General features: G+C 54.3%; 2 protein-coding genes across 3 annotated transcripts in view; one reads left to right on the plus strand and one right to left on the minus strand.

Moving 5' to 3' along the window:
- Positions 1-5,866, plus strand: part of ABL1 (ABL proto-oncogene 1, non-receptor tyrosine kinase) — a 73,145-nt gene extending 67,279 nt beyond the window's left edge. For both annotated transcript variants that reach the window (XM_065853551.2, XM_065853552.2), the window contains exon 11: positions 2,201-5,866. In XM_065853551.2, coding sequence (XP_065709623.1) covers positions 2,201-3,900 — 1,700 coding nt within the window. In that variant the 3' untranslated portion in view covers positions 3,901-5,866. The remainder of the gene's footprint in view (positions 1-2,200) is intronic.
- Positions 5,867-10,873: 5,007 nt separating this feature from the next.
- QRFP (pyroglutamylated RFamide peptide) lies at positions 10,874-11,295 on the minus strand. The gene has a single exon (XM_065853498.2). The coding sequence runs from the start codon at positions 11,293-11,295 to the stop codon at positions 10,909-10,911; it is 387 nt and encodes a 128-aa protein (XP_065709570.1). The 3' UTR covers positions 10,874-10,908.
- Positions 11,296-13,353: the final 2,058 nt, after the last annotated feature.

A 13,353-nucleotide genomic window follows, 5' to 3' on the forward strand; every position in this document is an offset into this window, starting at 1 on the left:
GTTTGCTGTCCTGGGGTCAGAACTCCTTTTATTATTTTTTGCAAAGGCAGGTTGTTAATTTTGGGAGCAGATACACACGGAGCAGCTGGGAGTGTGAATCTTTCCACTGGGTGAGGCATTGACACTGTACCTGCCATTGCTTAGAGGAGCCCTCGGAGTTCTTTTAACTTAATGGCTGTAGCCTGCAGCTCCCTGTGGACCAGAGCCTGAGCTCTCCGATCGTTTCCTCTCCCCGCTCCCTGCTAGGAGCTATCAGTGGGATCTCCCACTGCATCTGCGTGCTGGGTAATCTGCTGTGTTCAAGCCACTTTACACTATCACGCTGCATAATTTAAAGCAGGACGATTGCTCGGGTTTAGCAAACCCCACAAGGGATGTTTCTTCACTGCTCCATCCTACCAGGTTTGTGCTCGGAGCACTGAAGAGTATTACTCTTGGCAGGTACCAAATATAATTTCAGCAAGGGACAAAGAGGTATTTACAGAATCTTCTATGAAATTAAACTCTCAATCAGTTTCTTCAACAACTTACCTTGCATTTTGAGATAATAAAAGCAATGGTAAAATGCTGAATGTGTGGAGTAGATTAGTATCTAGTTCATGTGAAAAAATAATAAGGTAAACCAAAATGCAATGGGTTTTTTCCAGCTCCTGTTGAGGGTGCCTTCTCTAACCATTCATATGACTGACCTTTCTTGTGTAATGTCAAATTCACTTAGTAGTACATATTTCAGTGGCAGATGTATGTACATCTAGACAAAAAGGGGCCAAAAAAAAAAGAGGTGGTAAAATGTTGGAAAAAGAAAGTATTAGTGACTTAGAAAGGAAGGTTATTTACCATATATAGGGAATATAATTGCCTAGTATTACAAGCTTTGGAGTAAAATAACTTCATTTAAATACTTAAGGGCTTTGAGAGATTCAAGTGTAGCAGGAATAATATGATTTTAACATTATGCTGGGAATCATTTCGCTCTTTATTGTGAAAGAAAATTTTTCGCATTAAAGTTTTATTGTGGTTTCCCCTTCAATTGTCAGTGTTTCCATAGCAAGTCCAGCAGCTGGAAGCTGATCCTCAGTGCAAGCTGCTGGTTTTCTCTGGATCTCCACTGCGTGTAGACACAGCAAGGCCATGGTCTCCTCAAGTGCCGAGAGCTCTGATGGTTGTCCAGGGCCCCATAAGTAGTTGTGTGGGATGGTTTAACTGCAGTGGCCTGTGGAAGTGTGCTGTCTTCTCAAAGTGCACAACCGTTTTTCTTCCGATTCTCCTTCCTCACCCCAAATCCTACCCATAGCGTGATGATCACCGATACGTGACTAAGCAGCATCCTCCTTTTCCCCTGTGACTCTGCTTCATCTCCCCGCGTGGCTGTAGCTGTGTGTGCTGCCCTGCAGGCATTCCTCCTTGGAATTAAACCGCCATCTGAGCGCCCGGCCTGGGATGAGACCCTATGTCAGGCAGAGACCTTCAGGACTCTGTATACATTTATTATAAACCCCTATTCATATTTAAATATCTCTTCTACGTGGAGAAAGGGTCACCCACCATTTCTTCCTGGAGCAGTGCTGCTGAAGGAGACTTGCTACTGCTCTCCCCCGTTATTGTACAGAACTGGCCCCTTCGCAGTGGAATGACCTGAAGGGTTCAGCTGTCGAAGGGCATCTTGATTTCTGCTTGTGAAAAAGTTATTTCCATTCCCCACAAAGGTTTACACCAGGGAGGAGATGAGGAGTATCAGAATCTAAATGAACAAGGAGGCTGGGGATGGAGGTGGGTGACAGAGATGCCTTATTAATTCAGAGGGTCGGCTGTTCAAGAGACAGCAGCAGCACAGGGACTAAAGCAAAGGCCTCTTAATATTTATCTTCATCACAGTGCGAAGCTTGGACAAGTCTCCAGATGCGAGGGCAGGAATCTGAAAATAAACATTTTGTGTTTGTATGTCACTGTTTAAATCAGAAGCCTTCAGGGAAAGTAGTTTGGCAGCTGAGTCCTGTAGCGGCCACCTTAGAAATGAATGTATGCAGGCCTGGGGACCGCGCTCAGTCCAGGCTTGAGTGCGGCTGCACTTGCTCTGATATTGTCTCTCTTTACAGAACCTGCACCTTCTGTAGGTGCTGCAGTGCTTTGATCCTTGAAGAAAACCGATTATTCTGGCTGTTGAAGCAATGCTCAGTAAACTCTTTTCTTTCCTTTGCAGACCCTCTGGATCACGAGCCTGCTATTTCTCCCTTGCTTCCGCGGAAGGAGAGGGTGGCCCTGGAGAGCAGTTTGAATGAAGACGAGAGACTGCTTCCGAAAGACAAAAAGCACAACCTCTTCAGCGCCCTTATCAAGAAGAAGAAGAAAACTGCCCCTACCCCTCCGAAACGGAGCAGTTCCTTCCGAGAGATGGACGGGCACCTGGACCGCCGGGCAGGTGGGGAGGAGGAGTGCAGGGATGCTGGCAACGGAGCTTTCGTCGCACCCCCCGCAGACACAGCGGACCCCAGCAAGTTTCAGAGCCCAAGCAATGGGTCTGGTGTCACCAACGGGGTTGTCACGGGGAGCTCTGGATTCTTATCTCCCCACTTACGGAAGAAATCCAGCACGATGAGCAGCAGTCGAGGGGTGGCTGGTGAAGAAGAGAGCGGTTCCAACTCCAGCAAGCGTTTCTTGAGGTCCTGCTCAGCCTCCTGTGTGCCCCATGGAGCAAAGGACACCGAGTGGAAATCTGTGACTCTGCCTCGGGATTTGCAGTCCACGGGACGCCAGTTCGATTCCTCCACTTTTGGGGGACACAAAAGTGAAAAGCCAGCACTGCCTCGGAAACGGGCAAACGAGGCCAAGACTGACATTGCTGTCAGGGGAACAGTGACCCCTCCTCCGCGGCTGCTGAAGAAGAATGAAGAGACCACTGACGATGTGTTCAAAGATGCGGAGTCGAGCCCTGGCTCCAGCCCTCCCACTCTGACACCGAAACTTGGCCGTAGGCAACCTGCCGCCCCTCCTTCCTCCAGCGTGCTCCACAAGGACGATGGAGTCAAATCCAGTGCCTTAGGTACCACTGTGACAATGGACCAAGGTTCTGCTGCCAAACCCACCCCTGTGGGGTTCGTGGGCGCCAGCAAGGCTTCCTCTGAGGAGCCGCGGCTGCGGAGGCTCAAGCAGACCTCCGAGGCGGCAGGGAAGGACAAAGGGAAGTTATCGAAGCTGAAACCAGCCCCTCCAATTCCGCTCTCTTCATCCTCCATCGGCAAGTCCGGGAAGGTTTCTCACAGCCCCAGCCACGAAGCAGCAGCAGATGTGACGTCTGGGCCGAAATCCAAACAGTTGACTCAGGTTGGAGAGGCTGCGAGCAGTGATGCTGTCAAGCCAAACCAGTCAGGGGAAGGTGTGAAAAAGCTGGGGATCCCCTCAGTACCAAAGCCACAGTCCTCTACAAAGCTGCTGATGAGCACCGCGACCCCAGCTGCCTCTTCCTCAGCTGTGCCCTCTGCCCCCGGTGGGGACCAGCCATCATCTACAGCCTTCATCCCTCTCATATCCACCAGGGTCTCGCTGCGGAAGACGCGACAGCCCCCAGAGAGGATCGCCAGCGGCACCATCACTAAGGGAGTGGTGTTAGAAAGCACCGAGGCTCTACGGATCGCCATCAGCAAGAACTCTGAACAAATGGCAAGCCACAGCGCTGTCTTGGAGGCTGGCAAGAACCTCTACACCTTCTGCGTGAGCTACGTGGACTCCATTCAGCAGATGAGGAACAAATTTGCTTTTCGGGAGGCCATCAACAAGCTGGAGAATAACCTACGGGAGCTTCAGATCTGCCCAGCAACAGCTGGTAGTGGTCCAGCAGCCACCCAGGACTTTAGCAAACTTCTCAGTTCAGTGAAAGAAATCAGTGACATTGTTCAGAGGTAGCAGAAGCCAGGTTTAAAAATAAAATTACAATGGGCCAAAGCCAACTGTGGAGAGAGTAATGTGTGGACTGACAGAGGAGCGGGGCATCCAGGTTAGGGCTGCGCCAAAGCCACAGACTGTGAACAGATGTCCCAGCTCCAAAGGGCAGGGCTGTGTTCAAGAGGCACTTTCCACCCTCTGAACTCGGCTTCCTTGTGTTTCATATACTCGTAACCGTCTTATCTGTGGAGTTCTTGCCTTGAGGACTACAAGTCTAAATGCTGATGTCACACCATGCCTTTTTATTAATATTTTATTGTTCTGGACAGACCATAAAGACTGAAGCCAGACTGATGGACACTGAGATGCCATCCTCCTCAGGAGGACTTTCTACTGCGTTTTCTTCCCCTCCCTCTGCCCCACTGCACACAAGGACGAGTGTTTGAATAGCAATACACCCACTGCGTTTCTTGCAGAGTTGCAGCACGTGTCCCGGGCCCAAGTCTCACCCTTATGTGATGTCCATGCAGTAGACTTGGCGCTTGGGAGGGAAGGGGGGTTAATTGTTACTGTAAGGTTTTTTTTAATGACAGAATGCTACAAGTGATGTTTGCCCAAATTCTTCCGATTATTCCACTTGCTGACCTTCATTTCTGTGTTTTCAGTAATTTCTTGTTGGGCCCAAGTGAATTCCCTGGGTTCAAAACGTTGCAGGCAGCACCCGCTGGTGTTTGGGGATCTCCCATTGGTAGTGAAAAAGGACTGGAGAAGGATGTGCTGTCGCACCCTCGTGATATCCGAGATCAACAGGGCTGGTGTTTGGGGTGGAGGCTGCAGGGGCCAGGGAGCAGGAGGCATCGCTCCCGCAAGACAGGAGTGCTGCAGGAGGGGGAGACAGCTTAGGATGGGTTCAGAGACACCACCGTGCCTCCAGCATTGTTTGGCTGAGCTTGCACATGGCAGATGGGCCAGAACTGCGGTTTCTCTAGCTGAATTTCCAGACTTTTTCACTCTTTGAGCAGAGGTGGGACCCAGCTTCTGTGCTCCCATAGAGACCTGGGCTCTGGGGGGCTGCGGTGCCTCCCTTTCCGTGCCGGTGTGAAGCTCAGATGCCAGGACTTTGGGGTTCAAACCGTCAGTACCTTCATGCCGCCGTGGTTCCATCCAGCATCGCACGAGGAGCTGCGGACGCTGCAGACGTTTCTCTTGGGCGCATCTCCCGAGGAACCCGCGCCGAACGCTGCCAGCAGGACTCTGCGCCTCCCTTCCGCGGTCCTGTGACCTTCCCAACTAATGCAACGCGACTGGGAACTAACTGTGACTTGTGACAGTAGTGAAAGAACAAGGTTTAGGGCTATTAACAGTGCAATTTAACTCCTCTTAACAGTTCCAAACAAGAGAAAAAAAAAGCATTTTCCACGTCCTGTTCCCCTGTAACTCTTGTGACCCCTCTTGTGTATCTTAAACACTAATTGCCTTCAATTGTATTTTATTCTGTTCTCTTTGGAACTGTTTGTTTTGTATATGATTTCTAGTAGTTCACTCGTGTGTGTTCACACCACTTCTCGCCCTCACAAACAGCCGTGACTTAACACATGACAAACGTTCGAAAGGAAATACACACTTGTGCCACAGGCTGCCTTGGAAAATGTAAGGAAAACAAACACCACAAGCCTTGGACTGTCTCTTTCCTGGAGGTACTGTTTTTACTTTGATAACATATTGTGCCACTATATTATACATTTGTATCTTGTTATTACACACTTTTGTAGACTCGTCTTTTTTACAGTGTGTAAATAGCTTCGTCCTTCATCTCTGTGATACTTAAGGGGGTTGTTTCCCCTTTAATTTGGTCCAGTACAGATTGTTTCTGTACACGACTTTCAATTCTTCCTCTTCACTTTCTCTGTTTTTCATTTTTTGATTTATTTTTTATTCCAGTCTTTCTTGCCTAGTATATTTAAAAATAAATCAATGTTGAGGAAAACCTGTGTTTGTCTGTTAGTGTGACTTTTCCAGCCCAGTTACCTCCCCTTAGACTCCACATCCAAAAAGGGGGGTTCCCCGTTCACCGTGGGCTGGTCGGAGCCGGGCAGCAGCGCCTTCCATGGCCTTTGGATCTGGCTCTGAAAAATCAGGAGAGAAAAAAGATGCACAGATTACTGGCTGTGTCAACACCTCTTCCACAGCAAAGACTTTGCTGTTGTCTTCGATGAGGTTTAAATCGGAGAATTGACTTGAAGCTTTTCTTCCTGTTCATTTTTTGTCTTCTGCAGTTCAGCTGCTGTTGTTTTTTCCTCCTGCTCCATAAAACAACCTCCGAGTTCCTCTCCTCAGACAGTTCTGGCTGCTCCCTCCCTCATCTCCAGTTGTTCGCTGGCTGAGGCTCCTTGGGCGAGATGCTCTGAGTGCAACCTGGAGTGAGGAGCTTCCCGCTCCCCTCCCCGGAGCCTCCAGCACGGCACACGGTGCTCCCTGTGCAGCGTTACTGCCTAAAAATTGGAAATAACAGTTCCAAAAATCCATACTTATGTTCTGTTTTCAGACCACAGCCTCTGCAGCAAATCTTGAGGGAGGGACGGATCCAGGTGCTAAGCAGCCCCCAAAATGAGACACGGCTTGATTAATGAAGGCGTCAAAACAGGGTGAGAAGGAGACGAGGGCAGGTGAAAGCGAATGATGTGCTTGAGGTCCTGCGGTTGCTCAGAGATGTTTCAGGGCTATAACCCAGCTCATCCAATTTCTGTTCCCCTCAACAAGTCCCTGGTGAAATCTGTGGTTCTGGTGTAGGGAACCCCCCGTTCATGGGCCATGGGGACAAGGCTCATGGCAAACCTTGTCCCGCTCTGACAGCGATTGCATCGGGCCTCTTCCAATGACCATGAGATGAAAGGAGGAGAGGGGAGGATGCTGTGGGCAAGTAAAAATGTAATTAATGGCCTGTGCTTGGCAAGGCTTGGGCTGCTTTTCAGCAGAGTGTCCTGTGAATGCACACGCGGAGCTACAAGGGGTTCTTGGTTGGTTTGTGACAATGGTACTTGGCAAAAATCTGAAGCCAGACTGCTCTTGGTGACTTGCAGGCGGTGAGGAGCTGTGGGGCGAGGGAAGATCTGGAGAAGCTTAACCTGCCCCTAAATGCAATTGCACCTGGTGATCTCCATCTCTGCTCCCCCGGGACTGGCCCAGCTGGGGAAAACCCCGCGATCTGCGGAGCTGGGAGTGAAGGAGAAGGGGATTAAAGGCTAAATTTAGCTGAGTACAGTAGGAGTTGATTTAACAGATCGATGCATTTAACAGTTTGATTGCTCAAATTTTCAAGGCTATTGAGCTTGAAAGTGAGAGTGCTCTGGGGGAAAAATAGCTGTGTTTGTGTTTTTGTTTTGGTTTTCATGTCTTTGAAATTACAATGTCCTCTCTTTTAAGTTTTCCTTTAATGTCATCCTGCCTTTTGTTGAGAAGTTGCTTGTCACAAGATGTAAAATGTGGTCAGTGTTTTACGCTCGCTTCTTTTTTCTCAAAAGGAACCCACCAAACAATTGCCTGTATTGTGGAGATGCTGGTGGAGCAGCGGCGCTGCGGGGGGGTGAGCAGGGACCAACTGACAGCCTCTCCCTTCTTTGACGTTAATCCTTTCACGATTGAAGAGAGAGGAAAATGCACCTAAGCTCCGTGTCACTTCTGAAGAGAGGGTTTGTGGCATTGTGTGCATCGGAAAGCACGGAGCGAGATGGTCCATGGTAATGATGCTCCTGGATTACACAGCTCCTCTGCCCAGCGCCGATGCCCTGGCAGTGGTGTTGGTGTCCCTAGAGCTGTGGGTTAGGGACAGCCCTGCAAGTCATTTGGCTGTTTAGGCTTGGCTCCAAGCTGTCCTCCCTGGCACTGGAGGGTTGCTCGGTGTTTATTCAGCAGTGGATCCAGCTCAGCAGATGGTTTACCTGCAAACCAGGTTGTGCTCAACTGTTTTCCCAGCAATCGCCCCCCTGTTGAAGGTTCCGTGTTTGTCCTGGCATCCAGTCTGCTGATAAAGGTCCCACCTGTGCCCCTGGGGCCGCAGTGCTGAATGACCCAGTTATGATGCATTAGCCCCTTCGTGAGTCCCTTGGATGTGATTGAACCTGGCTCTCTCTTTACAGAGGATCTGCTTGGGCTTCTGAGATTTGCTGCTCATGTTGTGTGTGTTTGTAGGGCTGGTGGGGACGGAGGAAGGACAACAAGCAGCTACAGAAAAGGAGCAGATGAGCAGAGATGGAACCGGGGCCAGGATGAGGGTTGTACCCTGGTCAGGGAAGGATAACGGGGTGTTTCATAGAGGCTCCCAGCGCTGGTGGTGGTGGCAGCAAGTGTGCGGGTGGGTTCTGTGCTCTCCGGCTCTCCAAGGTGTTGGGGTCTGGGTGTCCCTCTGGGAGCTGCCCTGCAAAGGGACCCGGGAGGGGAGGAATTGGGAGGGGACGCAGGTTCCCATGGGAGCTGGACTGGAGACATCAAGTCCAGGGTGCAGGGATGGGCTTTCCAACCTCCCGGGGGTCAGTCCTGCTGTGTTTCCCCCTCCTTCCTCCCAGGCAACACCCCCAGACTCCAGGCACTTATTTGCCATTCACTTTTACCTCCTCCCCCCAGCATCAATCACCAAGGACAGTAACGAAGAGCCTGGCCCGCTGCGGTTTCCCAAGCGCATCACCATCCAGCTGAGGGCTGGTCTGAGGGTGCTGCAGACCCTTGCACCCCATGTCCCAGCCTGTGGGGAGCCGGGGGACAGCATCACCCGCACGACACGGAGCTGCCCATCACGGAGCCCCTGGACACAGGGGCTGAGCCCAGCTCCGTCCCATCCGCCAGGTAACTGCTGTGGGAAGCACTGATTTTTACTTTTAAATAACTTACACAGAGGGTTATTGCACTTCAATCAAAGCCTCGTTATACCTGGGGTTTTATCATGCTGCTCTGAGCCTTTTCCTCTCCTGGGCTCGAGAGCAGGAGCCCAGACGTCCCCCCCGGCACCGCGCAGCAGGTTTCCTTTCCCTTCCCGCAGCAGCCAGTGCCACTTTCCCTGCAATGATCCATCACCGCAAAGCCAGGGCTTCACTCGCTAGCCCAGTGTTGCTCCAAAATTCTTTCCCCTTCCTCCCACCCCCCCATTCCAGCGCAGGGTAAAATTGATCAGTGCGTATTTATTGATGGTTTGGACACTCAAAAGAAAGGGGGGGGGGGAAGAGCTGTTGCCATAGAAACATCAATAAAGCTCCCGTGATGTGAGCGCTGCGCCTGCATCCCCCGGACCGGCGGCCCTTGGTGGGGTGGGAGTCGAGAGGGGTCAGAGGTGGGTTTGGGGGTGCCCGGGGTGGAGGGGCTGTGTGGGCTCAGCCACCCCAAGTGCCAGCGGGTCTGTTGGTCACTGCTGTGGTCCCCGCGGTGCGATGGTGACCGCAGCAGAGATGCAGGGGAAGGAAAACACCCATCCTCTTCTTCACCATCCTCGTGCAAGGACCAAATCCCAAATCACCCGTATACTGCAAATCCAGAGTCCCCGTTCTGCACTCGTGGGGCTGTGACCCACACGTAGCTCCCAGGAGGACCCTACACCCCATTACTCCCCTCCAGGCCTGGCCACCCTATGGCTGCTGTTTGCCACCCCCAGTTCGCCCCCATTCTGCCTTCGCTTACCCCCCGCTCCCGCTGCCAGAGCAGCCCGCGCCGCTGCCAGCAGCGCTCTATTAAGCGGCCTGTCTGCATGATGGATATTACAATGCACCTCTTGAAGCCTGATTTTTATTTTTTCTTTTTTTTCCCCCCAACCACGTCCTGCCACAGTCTTTGATTCTGAGGGTGCAATTTAGCTCTTGCAAATAATTGCCCTGCTTCGTTTTTGTGCCTGCGATGAAATATTAGCAGTCGTTGGGTGTCTAACTCGCTGTTAGCGCCTGCAAGCCGGGTAGCTGGATCTCTGCAGTGGCAGGTGCAAAAGCGAGCGTGGTTGTTGGCATCGGCAGAGGTAAATCTGCCTGAAGGAGAAGAAGGCAATGGCTGAAGAGTGGGGCTTGTCCTTGCAGCTGAGCTGTTTTTTGGAGCTAGCGATTCCCCAAGCTGCACCGTTGGTGGCAGAGGGGACTGGAGAGCAGGAAGACACTGGGGACATGTTGGTGGCCCCAGGTAGGTGCAGAGGTCCTTGTTTCAGCCCATCTGCACCCCAGTTTCTGCAGCAGCTCCAGCTGGGAAGAGGTGGCGATGAGGCCAGGTTAGGAAGGGCCAGGCTTTCAGGCAAGCGCTGGGGTGATGTGACAAGGACGCCGAAGGTCAGTTATCACCATTTCACCCTCACAAGGACTCTGGTGGCACCTGAGGACGGGTCTCGGGGTCTTGGGGCGGTGGGACAGCAGCGGGACTGGTGATGCCAGGGCAGGTTTCTGTGCTCACGCTGGGGATTTCTAAGGACAAGATTTTCTCCAACCCCGCTGCTCTGGCCCGGTTTGCACACAGGAGTTGGCTCTTCTAAGTGGCATCTTGACACTAAGCAGAATTTGCTGCCGGAGGGACTTTTCTGTAACAGGCGGGAGAGCAGCAACTCTGCAGCTCCACAAAGAACTCAGGGAGACTGCTGCTCCCTGACAGCCCTGCCTGGGACAGGCCATCCCCAGGGGACTGTCACCACCAGGACTGTTCCCCTGTGACCCTCCAGCCTCACTGCCTGGCTCTGCCTGTCCCAGGGTGACATCCCTGCTCTCAGCCTGCACCGCGCTGACCCGGCACAGGGCGTTGCATGGTGCCCCGGGACAGGCCGCCTGTGATGGGGGAAGGGACATGGTGGCTTCTTTTTAGGGCAGGTACCTCTTCTTCCATTGCACCGGCTGGTAATGGGCGTGTGAGATCTGTGGCAGGGCTGTGAGTGGAGCAAACGCGATGTCCCCCCTCCCCAAGCCAATCCCAGCAGCAAGCCCCCAATCCCCTTTTGTCCGAGCAAACCCAGGTGAGATGGAACAGAAGGACAGGATGGGGTGACCCGCAGGACATGGGGGGATCGAGTCCAAGTCCTCATCTCCCGAAGCGGAAGGTGAAACCCCCTTTTTTCCTGTTGTAGCCGGTGAGCTCCTCGGCCAGGTCCCCCAGCGTGCCGCTGCGCTTCTCCCCTCCCGCCGGCAGCAGCGGGGACCCCCCCTGCCTGCCCAGCCGCTGCCCGCTGCCCTCCTTGCCGTGGTCCCGCAGCCCCTGGGCGATGCCCAGCAGCCTGCTCAGCCCCTCGCCGCCGCTCCGCGTCCCTCCTGCCCTCCAGCCGGCACCCGAGTCCTCGGCCACCGCTGGCCAGCTGGGCTTGAGCGCCGTCCCTTCCCTGGGGTCTCCCAGCTCCTGCCGCTCGCTGCGGGGGAAGCAGGTCCCCAGGCTCAGGAGGAAGAGGCAGGACAGCGAGTAGGGTGCTCTCATCTGGGGGGAGCAGAGGAAGGGAAAGACACGTAGGTAAACCACAGGGCATCGTCGGGCAGCAGTTAAAGCAGCAGCATGGACATGTGGGTGCAGAATCAAAGAATCAGAGAACAGTTTGGGCTGAAGGGACCTTCCCAGCTCCCCCAGTGCCACCCCTGCCATGAGCAGGGACATCTTCACCAGCTCAGGTTGCTCAGAGCCCCGTCCAGCCTGGCCTGGGATGTCTCCAGGAATGGGGCATCCACCACCTCTCTGGCCAACCTGGGCCAGTGTTTCACCAACCTCAGGGGCAACAATTTCTTCCTCATGTCTAGTCTGAATCTCCCTCCTTTAGTTTAAAACCATTACAAAGGGTAGAAAGGCTGCTCTCGGGTAGCATGTGTTCCCCATCCCTGCTGCAGCCCTGCCACCCCATAGCCTGTGAGAAAACCCCGCCAGCCTCCTCCTGCAGCCCCCGCAGACCCGGCTGCGGTGAGGATGCTGGGCGGCCTGAGCTCCCTCTGCCTCCCCCCTGCCCCCTTCAGACCTGCTCCGCTTCATCTTTAGCCACTCTGTGCTCACAAATTACAGCCTTGCAGCTGCTCCCCTGCTTTGCAGCTCTGCTCGGATGGGGGGCTGAGGGGGCTATTAGCCGGGCTGGCTGATGGGCTCCGGAGCCGCCGGCTCCTCTTAGGAGCTCTGCGGGGAGGACTTAAGTGCATTCGCCTGAGCTGGCCTCATCTTCCCATCGCGCAGGTCCTACCTGCCGTGCCTGGTTAATGCAAGCGCAGAGGAAGGTGCTCGACATCCTTCTGCTTTACGGGGCTCGGACGTGCCCCCCCAGCAGCAGGGTCTGCTGAGCAGAGCGGGGGGAGTGCGGTCCTGGGCTGCGGGCGGCAATGCCGCAGGCGCCCGCGGTGACCTTGACACGGGCAGGAATGCTCTGCGTCCCCTTCCTTCTCCAAGAAAGGCTCAGAAAGGGGACATGAGCTTTGTTGTTCTTACTATTATTATTTGTTGCTGCAGATGTTGCACTGCTGGTGACGGGGGCCAGGGTGTCTACCCGGTGATTGCAGGACGGGGGGTTGCTGTGGGTGCCCCTCTCCTGTGCCGGACCCAGCTGTGTCCACCACCAGCCCTCGCCTCCTTGCTACTTGTGCTGCTGGTGTGAAGCAGACACATGGGGGAAGACAGACAGACAGACAGACAGACGGACAACCACCAGCGACTCACCTCTCTGCCTCGGGTGATGCTCCCGCGCCGCCTGCCCTGGCCCTGCTCCGTGCTGCCCCGTGCCCAGTCTGAGCTGGCCGGTCGCTTCACCCGCTGTTAAATACCCACCGGCGCTAATTACCCACCTGTGCTAATTGCCATGTCACCCCTTGAGTGCGCGGCCGGCCAGCAGGGCTGTGGCTGCAGAGAGCGGGGGACAGGGGGGGCTGAGGGCTGGCCGGGCGCCACAATGGGAGCGCGGCACCATCGCTGATTAACACGCCTCCTTCGTTAGCTGCCTCATTTGGAGGAGAGGCTGGGTGTGCGCCACGCTGGAGCTGGCCTTGAGTCACCGGCAGCTTGTGGGGACACTGGCGGGAAGGTCTTGTCTGGGGACACAAGTGTCCCCCATCCCCTTGGCTGGTGCATTCTTGTGTGTGCCTGTTGGGGTCCCAAATGTGTGTGGCAAGTGGTGGGTGCACAGGCACCGCCAGAGCCCCCTGTACCCCCAAACCCGCTTCCTCCATCCTTGTCCAGCGCACACAGCCACCGTGGTCCCCAGTGCCTGGCACTCAGCTGTCCCCACCAGGTGCCCCTGGCCTGGGGCAGAGCGGGGTGTGGGGTGGGCAGCAGGATGGGGCTGGGGGCATCTCTTGGTGCTGCCCATCAGCAGCAGGGAGTGGGTCCCCTGGTCACCAAAACCTGCCACCACCCACTGTTCTGTCCCCAGGGCCACTCTGAGGCTTCCGGTGCCCCTTCGCTGCCCCGCTGGGTCTCCCCAGCCCTCCCAGCAGTTTTGCAGAGCGGTTTGGGTGGGTCGAGCCCATGATGGGCCCGTTCCCAGCACCATGAGCACGGCAGGAGCTG

This window comes from Patagioenas fasciata, chromosome 20 (genome assembly GCF_037038585.1).
Source record: "Patagioenas fasciata isolate bPatFas1 chromosome 20, bPatFas1.hap1, whole genome shotgun sequence".
Taxonomy (NCBI): domain Eukaryota; kingdom Metazoa; phylum Chordata; class Aves; order Columbiformes; family Columbidae; genus Patagioenas; species Patagioenas fasciata.

What these genes read in the sequence shown, in the direction of transcription:
- QRFP (XM_065853498.2), bottom strand. Translation starts at nt 11,295, where the DNA reads ATGAGAGCACCCTACTCGCTGTCCTGCCTCTTCCTCCTGAGCCTGGGG.